Source organism: Plectrocnemia conspersa, unplaced genomic scaffold (assembly GCF_051122295.1).
Source record: "Plectrocnemia conspersa isolate PC_06_02 unplaced genomic scaffold, ASM5112229v1 ptg000001l, whole genome shotgun sequence".
In the NCBI taxonomy this organism is placed as follows: Eukaryota; Metazoa; Arthropoda; class Insecta; order Trichoptera; family Polycentropodidae; genus Plectrocnemia; species Plectrocnemia conspersa.
In genome coordinates this window covers 21,622,916-21,636,211 of record NW_028277165.1, presented here as the reverse complement: position 1 = coordinate 21,636,211, position 13,296 = coordinate 21,622,916, and the positions used below count along the sequence as shown (strand labels likewise).

Below are 13,296 nucleotides of genomic sequence, written 5' to 3'. Positions count from 1 at the left end.
CAAAAAATATGTTATATTAATTTTATAAAAAAAATTAAGAGCCTCTGAATTATTATAAAAAAATCCACAAAAGCTGAAAAACATATAAAATAAATGAACCAGATTTAATAATAGAAAAGTTCAAAATGTCGAGAATCACTGATTTTTTTTATAATTTGCCAAAAACTTAATATAAAATAATAAATAAATAACAACAGAAATATTTATAGAAAAATACGTAAAATTAACTCACTTCCAGGTGTATACTAACAAATTAACAAATGTGTATAAATTAACTCACTAATCAAAGGGTTAATGCGAAATTCATTGCTGAAAATTATATCCACAAGAAAAATTGATAGCTCTCAATACCAATTATAATAATCAATGCTCGAAAACAATTTGTGGAAAACCTCCATCAATGACAATGTGGATAACAATAACAGATGATGGTGGACTGAGGGTGGCAGACAATGATTTTTTTCGTTTCGGCTACCTTTGGGACAACCAAAGAGGAATTCTGTGTCATTTTTTCCACATAAAAAAATAGTACTTTCCTACAACAAAGCAGGCTCAATGGGACCAATTTATACCTGCTCTTTACCCGAGATAAGATTTAAAATGTATACAACCAAAAAGCAATTACCTGAAATATTACATTTTGTAACTTTTATTTTTTTTAACTTTTATGTGTTCGGTGGCCCATAAAATCGGCCACCTGGTTAGGCTCGGCCCCGGCTATGAAAAATGAAATTAATATATTTTAAAGAGAATAAGTAAAAAGAAAATAATTGGTTAAAATTGAAGGAGATCCGTTGTTTTTAAAACATGAACGGTGTTCAAGAACGCCTAAATAATTGGACGATATTTTTTTGAAATTTACTACAGTAAAAAAAAATAAGAATTGGGTGAGGCAAACATCGACACATCGATATGAAATATATAAAAATACAGATAAAAAAAGTATAGTAAAAATGATGAAATAATTGTAATTATTCAAAAGAAAATATACACATATGGTCAAACGCTGTCCTAATTTTGACTCAAGATTCAGTCTGCATTGTTTTCGCAATCAAGTGTTGTGTGTTATTTGACACTAAAACATAACCCAAAAACCCGGAAGCGAAATTCCAAATCAATATGGCGGAAGGCTTTATTTATGCCAACAGCTGAGCGAACAATCGAACGTAAACAAGGGCCGAATCGGGGATTTCGCGACGATCCGGGGAGCTGCGACGAGCGAGTAAGCGAACTCGATCGGGAGGAGAGGACGAGAGGACAACGGAAAGTGCGCAGCTAGAGGGTCTCATACGGAGCTTCAGTGCGAATCTAGGGAGGGCGAAGTGACACCTGCTGAGTCCGCTGTCGGCGCTCCGGGCCGGGCTTGGAGTTGCCGCTGCCCATCCACCGGGCGTACGCTTTTCGTTCGATTCGGTGCTATCGGCGACAGCGACGTCGTCCCGCACCCTCGCACTCTTCGAACGTCGCACCAAATCAGACCGACTATGGCAACACCAGCCACCGACTCAACAAAAATACGTTTTGATCATAATCGATTTTTTTCCGACTATGTACGAAATTCAAATACACACTTATAGACGTAGGGTATACGCTCAGTCTGCCATCAGTTCAGTATGTGATCTTGATCGTAAAAATACTGATAGCAGACTGATGGACTGACGAACGATATTACACGATCAGTCGAAACTGACACCAGTATTTTAGAGAACGATAAAGCGATGTGCTGTTATTTACATAATTATTTGGTTAAAACCCAACCACGGTCTTATTTGGCATCGAATTGGAAAATCACATAACAATATGGAAATGAATTACTTGAATTGGATCCCATTAGCACTCAAAATTCACCAAACGATGTACAAATGAAAAGAGAAAAATTTTGTCACTTTTTCAATAACGAGGGTATATTGAATATTCGCGAGAATTAGTAATAAATATTTGACTGTATTCATTTATTAGGTCATGTTGTATTCGTTTTAATAAATGCATTAAATATTTTAAGCGTTTTTATTTAACAATAACATACTCGGTGTCACTCGAATTTATCCAAAAAACGAAGATATTTAAAGTTCCAGCTCTTCGGAATATAAACATTATTATTTTTTTTTAATTCTCGGTGGAAATTTGATCTTAATGTGCTTATTTTTTTAATATCGTCGATGGTGGCCAGAGGTTTAATTTTTTTATAAATTAACAACAACCTTTCCAAAGCTTCATTTCTTTAATACTTATTTACATAATTCTTATGGGTTTATTCCAGAGAATAGGCAATGATTCTAATCTACATAAAAAATCTTTTTATGCCTCAAACGGCTGCGTAGTTAGCGTTCTCGGCGCATACCTCCATCGCTGTCCGAGTGGTGACTGATAGATCAGACTGATGGAATGCATTACACGATCAGTCTGCCGTCAGTCTGCACCAGACTGACGAAAATTATCAAAATATTCAAATATCTGACAGTCCGGTTCATCAGTCCGTCATTCAATGCGTTACACGTTCACTCTAGCGTCAATCGGACCACAATTATGGACTGAACTGACGGCAGACTGAGCGTACCTACGTCTTAGATATATAGTCAACTTCCAGAATCAAGCTTTAAGAGATTCAAAAATTTTTTGTCGCCATTCCAATAAAATTACATTCTTTTCTTTTGATCATGTTTGTGATATTTAATTATATTGAGATATTGCCATAGCCAGAAATAAATATCTAAATTTTAGCAGCAATTTATTCTGAGGATTCTATAGGAAATGGTAGTGTTGCTCATCAAGTAAAATGCATAAAACGTATATTATTATTAAATGTTTGTGGAAACAGTATATAAATGTAATTTTAATAACCAAGCCTGATTTTCAATTACTGTTGTCATTATTAATTTAGATTTATCATGCTTTAAACTTTTGCTTCAAAGTTATTGAAAAGGTACGTAGCTTATTACACGAAATTATTAAATTACACGAAAAAGGTTATTTGGAAAATAAAAATACAAATCCAGCAAAAATATAGCTATTGAAATATAGCAACCTTTGAAGCAATTGATGGAAACAACATTTCTGGCATAGAAATTAGGTCTTATGTCTGCTAGACTAGGAGCTATAGTTTTTTTGTCCTCGTTCGTTCTTGGTCTCATACCAGAAATGAACGCAACTCAGTATTGTATCAGTGCTCGACTTGTCATTTCATGTTGTATAGAAATGTGAAGTAGAGTCATGGCCGGCCCGAGAATATTCAGCGCTTCTGGATCTGAAAAAGGTCATCTGGGAAATTTATGTTCGTTTAGCCGCAACTAAGAAAATGTAATCTCAGACATTTTTAAATGAACAAAAATTCCCAGATAACCTTTTTTGCCATATGGACAGCGTTGCTGGTGCTTAAACAAACTTCCATCACCATGTTAAATATTATTAAATGGCGCACGGGCGACCACCTTATCTAGAATGATAGTTACATATTATTATTGTATGATATTATTATTATTATAATTACATATTCATTTTTGTATATAAAACATATATATAATTTTTTTATTTTCTGCGTTTAATTTGCTTTGAAAAGAAGTGTTTAAAATATTTTTCTCATAAAATTTTTCGAACAAGTATTTTAAATGATTTTTATATATTTTATAAATACATGAGTTGTAAACAACCAAAAATGTCTGATGCCCGCTATTTTTTAGCTACCACAAGCGTCCCACACTCCAACCTAACTCATATGAACAATTTAATTCAATATAACATTGAAATTTCATTAAAATCAAAAATATAAATAACGTTACAGAGAAAAGTGCACACATTTTTTCTAAATTCGATTACATATTGCAAATTTTTTTTGAGATTATATTCGGTATTATCCTAATCAACAAATGACTTTTGATAGATCATATCAAAAGTCATTTGTTGATATTATTTTAAAATTAAAGAATATAATTTTGATAATATTTTAAAATTAAAGAATAAAATATAGATTTTATTCTTTAATTTTAAAATGATAATAAAATAGCATTTTTTAGTTAAAAATTAAAATAAATGAAAATTTTACCTATTCAGTTTTATTTGCTTTATTTATGATTAGATAACTATTTTTATCATATAATATTTCTTAGCCAATAAAAATTAGCGAATCACTAAAATTACGGGTTAAAAATAAAAAAATAAAATTCAATATGTGGGAATCGATTGTGACGCAGTTTACGCACTAGCAACACTGTTGCAGACGTTCTCCTCGTCTCGTTGATAGAATCGCTCCGTGATGCGTATGCTGGTTTGTAGATTGAAAGGCCCGGTTAACCGTGCAGCCTCTTTGGCTGTCTCCAACGGCCCGCGTCGCTTCGCTCACGGCGAAAGCTATGGCGGTAAGTTTTTGACAGAAGTTACATAACTCACGCTCGTTACTGAAGACAACATCGGCTTTCTCAGTGACCTGTAAACAACCTACACTGAATCACTACAATATATATACTTTTAATCCTGAAGGTAGCTTTTTTATATCAAAACATGTAATTTTTTGTTCTAATATTCAAATGCTCAGTTGAAAAATATTTTCCTAACAATCTTAATATAATACCAATAAAACACTATACTCGCTGTTTTAAATGTACCCTTATCTTACTTGCTTTTAAAGCCCAAAAGATTCAGAATGGGCAATGTTATTTCTGCACATTTGCTTTATGACATCTTTTATTATATGATCCATGTATGTTAAAAACTATAAATGTTCATATATACTAAATCTAATAAATTCAATAATATTTTTTCAGGTCCTGACAAACTTTGGGAGAGACTGACGTTGTTTGTCGCTTTGCCTGCCGTCGCATTAGGAATGTTGAATGTTTACCTCGACGATCATGAACACCATAGGCCCGAATTCATCAAGTATGACTATTTGCGTATCATTACAAAGGTGATTAATTTGCATATTATAATAAATTTAAATAGTCCTCGGTAATTAATTAATTTAAATGTATTTACAGAGATTCCCATGGGGTGATGGAAAAAGGGCCATTTTCTTCAATCCTAAAGTTAACGCTACTCCTGATGGCTATGTAGATGAATAAATATATTTTACTATGTATTACAATATAATATTCTTTGTTATTTGAAAGTGATAGATGCTTGTAATTTTTTGGTCAAGTCAAAATAAAATAAAGTAATATCTTTCTTTGCATTTATTTTTTATGCTTAAAAGGTACACTTGTGTTTTAATTTAATTGAATATTGTAAATGCCATTTGAGCGTTAGTCAAATAAAGATCTTTGAATGTTATAAAAATTCAAAATACCTTATTCGTGTTACATAGGGAGTTTGATAGTACAATTCAGACATGTAACACAAAGGCAGAGCTGCACTTGCTACGTGCGCTTGGATGTTGGTTTTTTTAGTAGTGAAGAAGCAATCCATTATAGTGAAGTATGTCGCTTGCTCGTAGACTACATTTATGAAGTGGTGTGAATTATGTAGCAGACACACAACAGTAATAGTGAGTACTAGCTGGCTGCAAAATTAAATTGCTGTTTGCCAGTAACTTTTTCATATGCGAAATATTTTATGCTGACTTGTGATAAACGAATGGTACTTTTGGAGCACTATGTGTCCAAAAAGAACATTGTTCCCAAAAAGACATACGGATATCCTCAAGAATCTTCTTCGACCTACAATTTAATCAAAACAACATGAATTTTTAGTACATCGGTTTTGTTGTTAGAATACGATGCTCTGTCCCATGTTGTCATTAAGCGGTTGGAGTAATATCTGCATTTCAAATGCCTTAATCTTTTAACTGCTATGAGTCCGATTATTCGGTCATTCATGTATGTATATGCGAAAAGTGCCATGGGCCGATTTTTTAATATCTAATTTGTTGATAAAATGGTTTATTTTTTGCGAAAATTCGCAAATTACAAGCTATACATGTTAAAAATCCCGTTATATATTTTAGATGGAAGAAAATTGGGTTAGAAGGCAATAATTAATGAGATTTGTTGGATTCGCGTGAACAAAAGAAAGTAGCAAAATGCACCAAATTTACGGTATCCCTTGATAAACACCCTTATGTTTTTATCACGGATGGCAGGTTGCTATCCCTGTTATTAATAAAATGGTTTGAAAACATTTTATGCCTTATTTTGTTTTAACAATCTACAGTAGTTTACACATTAAAAATGAAAATCTTTTAAGAATAACGATCATTAAAATATTTTTATGCCATGTCACAAAACAAAATTATTTTGACTTACAAAGGCAACAATATCATATATAGTATAAGATAAATATTTATGTGAAAGCAGTGGTGAAGCTATAAGAAGGCGATAGGGGCGGCCGCGGGCGGCACTTGCTTGGGGGCGGCATATTTTATAAATTGTATATAAAATTAATTAATTGTGAATTATTTAAATTTATTATTTGACAGATCAAAGTAGAAATCCATCATTATTATAAAAATTATACACACGTATTTGTAATTTCTAGTTTCGTTTAGTTAAGTAGAAATTATAAATAATAAAGTATATTTTTATTATAATACATAGTTTGTTTGCTAATTCTATAATTAATAATTTTTGTATTTTTTTACTCTGTAATGATATGTTGACTTTGTGGTACTTTATATTATTTGATATATTGCATTTTATTGTATTATTTAAAATTATTTATAATGATAATTTGACAATTCGTTATTTTATTACATTTTTCATTGTATTATAAAACACCTAGCTTAAATAAAAAAACAAATAATATATACAAGAATAAGTAATATGCATATATAATAATATGTGAAGGGTATGTAGCGTAATTTGGAAGTGAGACAAAAGAGTCCGTCTGCTCCGGATTTTTAAGGTTACAGATTTTTCTTAATAAATTACAACTAAATAATAACCAACAGACTAAAAGTATCAGTTACATCTATATTAGGCGGCTTCCATAAATTATGTCACAAGTTTTTCGTGAATTTCTTCCCACCCCCCTTTATGTCTCAAAATGTCTTTGAGCCAGAATCCTGCTTGTTTCACACTATCACAATACCGCTGATCCCGCCCCCTTTAACATGTAACATTATTTATGGAAACTACCTTATTAATTATAAATCATTATGTGTAATATAATTTATAATCAATAGTGCTTATTGCAGCTGGGACTGGTTATAAATAGTAGTACATTTTTATAAATAAAAATTCGACTGCCGCTGCCGGGGTTTTTGTACGCTACCTGTAGCCTCAGAGTTACTAATCTGAGATGTTATGGACTACCCTTTGCCACCCGCCCTTACTATAAATGTTAATAAAACAATTTTTTGCTGGTTTGGCGAAGGGAGGTGACGGGTGGCAATTAGATACAGATTGAGCCGCTGCAGAAGTATTTTATTGCGATAAATAAATTACGTGAATATACAAATGAGTGTGAGTGGACGGTGCGTGGTGCCCACATCGGCTGTGCGAGCCTTCCGAAGTTGCCAAGCCAAAAGAGTCCGTCGCGCCAGTGTTACCAGAGTGCCGGCAAGTTTTGGCTATAATAAATCTAAATAAATAGCCCCGCTACACTGGCTTTTATAAAAATGTTTCACATTTATTGGGGTGAAGAGTTCAATAGAATTGTTACGGCGTGAGATTTACTTTTACTAATATATCATTATTACAAACATAACAATAATTCTATAGAGCTACAGTGTATTTAAAGTATTAAAATATTAATTTAAATGCGTTTATATTTAATCAATTACATTTACTTCTATATATCATATTAATTTTGCTTTTGACACGTGATGTATGGAGGGATCTGGAATGATGCGACACCTTGTTTTTACTTAAATTAAATATATTTTTTTATTAGAGTTTTAAAGTACATTTACACTTACATTTTTCAATAATAATAATAATAACAATAATAATAATATATAAATTGAACGATACAACTGTAATTAAATAAGCGAATATGATCATTGATTCTGCTGCTATAGTCAAATAAATATTTATAAACATAAATGTCACGTTGACAGCGTCAGCTGTGTACGATTCCAATATGTTCTAAACGTTTAATTTTTTGAACGGCAGTCAACATTTTAAAATTAATATTATAAAAAAATATTTTCAAAAACACTATAAACATGAGTAGTATTGAGAATTTCATCGAGAAGTTTAACAAGAAATGTTGGCAAGAAATTTACAAAAGATTGTTTGGTGGAGTAGTTTTCATTGAAGATTCTTGCGCAGAATGCCTACATTGGGATGGCGGCCTTTCTAATTTGATAGACTCTGGTGCAGTAGGAGTGAAGAATCTTTCATTTTTTGAGGTATTCCTTATCGACAATACATTCATTATTCAATAATATATAATGTTTTACTATTATTTAGTGTGGAAATGAAAATCAAAAGAAATGTGTATTTATATGTATTGGAAATGCTACAAATCTTGATACTATTAAAGAGATTTTAAAGAACAGCTATTTCGTTAACATAATATTGGTACTAACAGCTGATTCTAATGTATTATTCCATGAATGCGACATAAATTACGCTGATTTAGAAAGAAACATCAACGATTGGAACCCTAAGAAGGTTGTTATAATCTAAATAAACTTATGAATTTATAATTTATGATAATTGTATTTATCGTTTAATTACAGCCATGTGTCGCTGAGATTGTTTATTCACCAATTTTTACGGTTTCACTCACAAGTAATATATTTGTTGCTCCGATATTTAACACTCTTTACCCCAAGTTCGATGAAGAACTCACACCACCTTCTTTGACCACGTTGGATTTATATTCGCTATCATTAGAAGATAAAAATGAAGTCAGACGTCTGGCCGTTTCTTTCAATAGTTTATTAGAGTATTTGGATTCTAAAGAAGACATTTTTTACATGGGTCCTTTTAGTTCTATTATAGCTGGCGTTTTGGAACACTTACCTGAAGCAGTTTCTCGACGCAAAGTGAATATAAATTGGTTAAATTTATTATTTTACAAAAGTAATTAATATTGTTTATAATTTTAGAATGCTAGCAAACAGACTTCTATAATTTTCATCGACAGGACTATCGATCTAGCTGGAGTAACAACACATAATTCTGTGTCGCTCTTAGATAAGATGATGAATTTATTGCCGAGATTTCCAGGTCATGTCGTTGACTTGGCTGTTGATATTTCTAATCTATGCGAAGCTGACATGTAATTTAATCGTTGGTATTATTAAATGATAACCAAGCAATAACATAATATTATTGCAGGGTTTCTGTCATAGAAGATTTGCATTTAAATCCAGGATGCATAATACATCCAAACGATGAAAATTGCAGACAAACAATAGATCGTCTTGTGAATAAAACACAGCCTGAAGTATTGTTCGGTTTGTATGATAAATTATCAAAAATTGCCAATACGACGCCTTGCAAATTACCCACTAGAGTGACCGCACAAAATTTAGAAAAAATCGTGTCGTCATGTAAAGGTATTATTATTAATATTGTAAAAGTTTTAGACAATTTATTTTTATGCTACTGTTATGCGTAGGAAATTATGACTTAATTGAAGCTAACGCTGGGTTATTACAACAAACTTTGAGTGTTGTTCAAACCTTAAAGTCATCAGAAATGCAACAAATAGAATTGTTAACGTGCTTGGAAATACAAGTGTTACAAAGCTTAACAACCAGCAAAGATTCCACAAGTGTTTTATCTCAGGTGATACAATATAATAGTATTTTATAATCCAAACACTTTTATTGCTTGATTTGTTAATAAAAATTAGATCAGCAATATCATCAAGTCATGGAAGCAAAGAGGATTATCCTTAGAGCGCATATTAGCTCTTTTGATATACGTTTATTCCATTGCCGGAGCCTACGTGACTTTCTCAGAAACGCAAGAGAAAAATTTACACGACGCTTTGAGCATTGCTTTATTTGAAGATCACACGATGCTTAAAAATGAAGATAAGCGATTACAATCGCCGGAAGCGATCAGCTCATTTGCCGAGATGTTGATCAAAAGATTGAACGACATTTCAAAAATTCGGGATTCAATGATCAAGTAATGAGAATATTTTTTAACGTTCATTTTATACGACTCTAATCAATTTTTATTTATATGAAGGTATAAATCTGTGATCAAAGTATTGGATAGCGCTTCGCCTGGAGAATATAAAGGAGTTTTACAACAACTTGTTTGTGATTTAGTCGACGAGCGAAGGCCTGAAATACCGGATCTCAAATGTAGAACAGGTGGACTAAAAGATTTTTTGAAAAGTGGGCTCAGGTATTCAATTTTAAGTGCGTGTATTTATTTTATGGTATATAATTGTTAATACTAATATGTTTTTAGTATGCTTATGAATACAACGACTAAATCAGCTCAAAACATTTCCAAACATCCTTTCGATAATCCGACCGTCATAATTTTTATCGTCGGAGGCATGACGATCGAGGAATGCTTTAAGATGAATCGTACTATTATGATGAGTGGTAGTGATGTAAATGTTGTTATTGGTTCTACAGCATTAGTAAATCCTATAGAAGCTATGAAGCAAGCTTTGTAATAATTTGATTTCATCAATAATTAGCGCGCTAAATGAGAATATATCGATAGCTAATTTTGTAATTTATGTTGTTTTGTTATTAATTTATCATGAATAAAATGATTATTATAATATTGTATTTTTAACATTCCATTCTAAACTCTTTGTGTTTTTATATTTATATTTTCTAAGATAGAAATTTCTAAATTCTCAACAATTAATTTATCTTTAAGATGTGTATGAGTTTTTGCTACCTGTTTGATACCCTAATATCATGAATAAAAAAGCCAATACACAATGATTATAAATACTAACGGACAGTTTTTCTTCTTCATGGTGAATGTTATATGCACTAACTTGGATTAATTTGGTATTATTTTCTATCTCATTAGCCATGTCTGTATTTTATCGCAGCATACTAGAAGTATTTATTGGTTTGTCATGCAATGTTAGTGCCGCCGTGTTGTCAGCAAATGTAGCCACCGTAGTGTGTTTTGTTTTCGGAAGATCTATAATATTGGTCCAAGCACACTTCCCTGAAGGACACCAGTTTATGAGAATACTTGTTTGTTCTTCTTTATGTTTTACTAAGAAATGGCTATTGGTTATATAAAACTTCAGTTTAATGAAGAAAGTTTATTTTTATTTTGTAAAATATTCTCTCGTGCCAAGCTTTATTAAATGCCTGTGTGATGTCAAAAAACGCTACAGAACAGTATTGTTATTCCTCTAAGTCTTTGGATCTTTTATTAACAATTCTACGTACTTCGGTCATCGAATGTTCCTCCCTAAAGCCAAATTCATGATTGGGAATAATAATATTGGTTTTAGTCTTTGAAGGAATAGCTTTTCGAAGATTTTTTTATAAAATCAAGAGGTCTGTAGGTATCTTTCCCTAGTTTTGCTATTATTATTATTTCTGCAACCTTCCATTGATCTAGGTCAGTGTTTCCCAAACATTTTCAGTGGGCCCGAAAACACCGAGATTGGACATCTGAAAATTGGGCGAATGTCATTTGGTCCGATGGATCCAACTTTGAGGTAATTTTAAACTAAAGTTAGTTAATATTAAAAAATATTTAAAAAATTCTAAAGCAATATATTTTTTTAAATAAATGTATTTTTTAACATTTTTTAAAAGTTTTTGGGACTCCTGATGTAGTACACGTGCGTCGAAGAGCAGCAGATTAATTATCTCATTTAAAAACACATTCACGTCCTTTTTTATTATAATGGTTTTATTTGGAGAAAATATATTACAATATTAAAATTATACAAAGATGCTGACTCTAATATAATACAGAATAAATAATGTAACACTGGGGACTTTAACAAATTAGATCATTATGGGGATTATTCGTCAAATGTTTAGCTTTGATTTTATCATATTTTGTAGTATTAGATTTGCGTGAAAAAGTTTTGAAGTTGAGTTAACTTATACATAAACGAGTACAACTGTCTAAATATGTATATGTATGTATTTATATATATATTACAATCACGCAAATGTTTTTGTTATGAATCATTTTTCTTTGTTTTAAAAATATACTAGAGAATGTTTTATTTTATATCAAACGAAATACGATATTGTTTTTCTGTAGCAAAATGATCGATTTGCTTACACAGTTGTGTTTGACTAGTGATAAAAATATTTCCAATAAGCAATGTTGACGATTTTTATGTCAATTCAGCGATGTGCTCATTCGTAAATTTCGTCGAACTGCATTTATGCAAATTCAACCTCAATGCGATTGTATGTATGAGTCGATGGCGACATAATTATGTTTACGAAGAGCGAGAGGTTATCTTCTCAATATTGATAACGTGTATGGATTGAATAAAAGTCGTGTAAAAACATTTCATATTTTATTTCAATAAAAAAGAAATAGGTATACATGAAAAAACAAATTTGCTTATAAATAAACGGAAGGACAATCACACGATCCTTCGACGAGTATTATTCGCACATCGCAAAAATTAACATTCGTTCACAACAAAATCATGCCAAAGTAGTTGTATATCACAAAAGTATATTGCAGAAAATACCTACGCTAGATTTTGAAATGCATATTAATTTTTTTATATATATATATTTTTAATAATAATAACACAGTTTTTATTAGTTTTTTTTTGTTGATTTTTCGTTGCTACGAAATAAAAAAGTTGTTGGACGCTAAATGCGATATTACGACTAGCGACGCATGCGCATAGGTAATTGGAGTGATTTTTTGCAACTTTTAAAAGTGGAGTCTATGGTCGGCTCGCAAGAGGCGAAGGCCGCGCGCTAAGTATTAAAAAATGACGCTAGGTACAGAGCTGTCAAACCGGCAAAGTTGACTTTTTAGCGTTATATATCATATAATACGTTAGCGTTCCGTGGGTAGGTGGCGGCGGTGGGTAGATAAAAAGTCAAGGTGATTGCCGTTGCGCTGCTGCGTCACACGATGTCCCGACTAAATGCGTTTCCGAACGAAAAAATCACTTCTCCAACAGCTCCTACGACCTCGCGGCTCAGTTCTTCGTCTTGGTCTCTGCCTTCTTCTGGTTCGTCTCCGTGTTCATCATCTTGGTGACGATCTTCCTGGAGTGACCGGACGGATCGTGGTGGTTCGTGTGTTCGTTCACCTCCTTCTTGCTCCTCTGTTTTCCGCTGTGGCCGGAATGGACGTGCTTGTCGATGTCGTAGTTATAATGTTCGTATTCGTCGACTTCGACCTCCGACATTGTTGTTCAGCTGTTTAGCTTCTGTTTTGACGTACGAGTTCCCCCGCGAAACGAGATTCAGCCAATGGC

General features: G+C 32.2%; 4 protein-coding genes across 5 annotated transcripts in view; 2 read left to right on the top strand and 2 right to left on the bottom strand.

Annotated features, from left to right (window-relative positions):
* Positions 1–1,475, bottom strand: part of S6KL (ribosomal protein S6 kinase like) — a 99,883-nt gene extending 98,408 nt beyond the window's left edge. For both annotated transcript variants that reach the window (XM_088182014.1, XM_088182021.1), the window contains exon 1: positions 1,330–1,475. In XM_088182014.1, coding sequence (XP_088038140.1) covers positions 1,330–1,383 — 54 coding nt within the window. In that variant the 5' untranslated portion in view covers positions 1,384–1,475. The remainder of the gene's footprint in view (positions 1–1,329) is intronic.
* A 2,710-nt stretch (positions 1,476–4,185) lies between these two features.
* On the top strand, positions 4,186–5,188 carry LOC148239186 (cytochrome c oxidase subunit 6A1, mitochondrial-like). The gene is made up of 3 exons (XM_088189523.1): positions 4,186–4,352; positions 4,758–4,900; positions 4,971–5,188. Exons 1-3 carry the CDS (start codon positions 4,250–4,252, stop codon positions 5,052–5,054), a joined length of 330 nt encoding a protein of 109 aa, XP_088045649.1. The 5' UTR covers positions 4,186–4,249; the 3' UTR covers positions 5,055–5,188.
* Positions 5,189–7,962: 2,774 nt separating this feature from the next.
* LOC148239185 (sec1 family domain-containing protein 2-like) lies at positions 7,963–10,632 on the top strand. The gene is made up of 9 exons (XM_088205466.1): positions 7,963–8,281; positions 8,343–8,546; positions 8,615–8,923; positions 8,987–9,159; positions 9,219–9,439; positions 9,502–9,671; positions 9,739–10,019; positions 10,083–10,244; positions 10,311–10,632. The coding sequence occupies exons 1-9, from the start codon at positions 8,096–8,098 to the stop codon at positions 10,522–10,524; spliced, it is 1,920 nt and encodes a 639-aa protein (XP_088061592.1). The 5' UTR covers positions 7,963–8,095; the 3' UTR covers positions 10,525–10,632.
* A 1,724-nt stretch (positions 10,633–12,356) lies between these two features.
* On the bottom strand, positions 12,357–13,296 carry LOC148239184 (uncharacterized). Its single transcript, XM_088205478.1, has one exon. It carries the CDS (start codon positions 13,225–13,227, stop codon positions 13,015–13,017), a length of 213 nt encoding a protein of 70 aa, XP_088061604.1. The 5' UTR covers positions 13,228–13,296; the 3' UTR covers positions 12,357–13,014.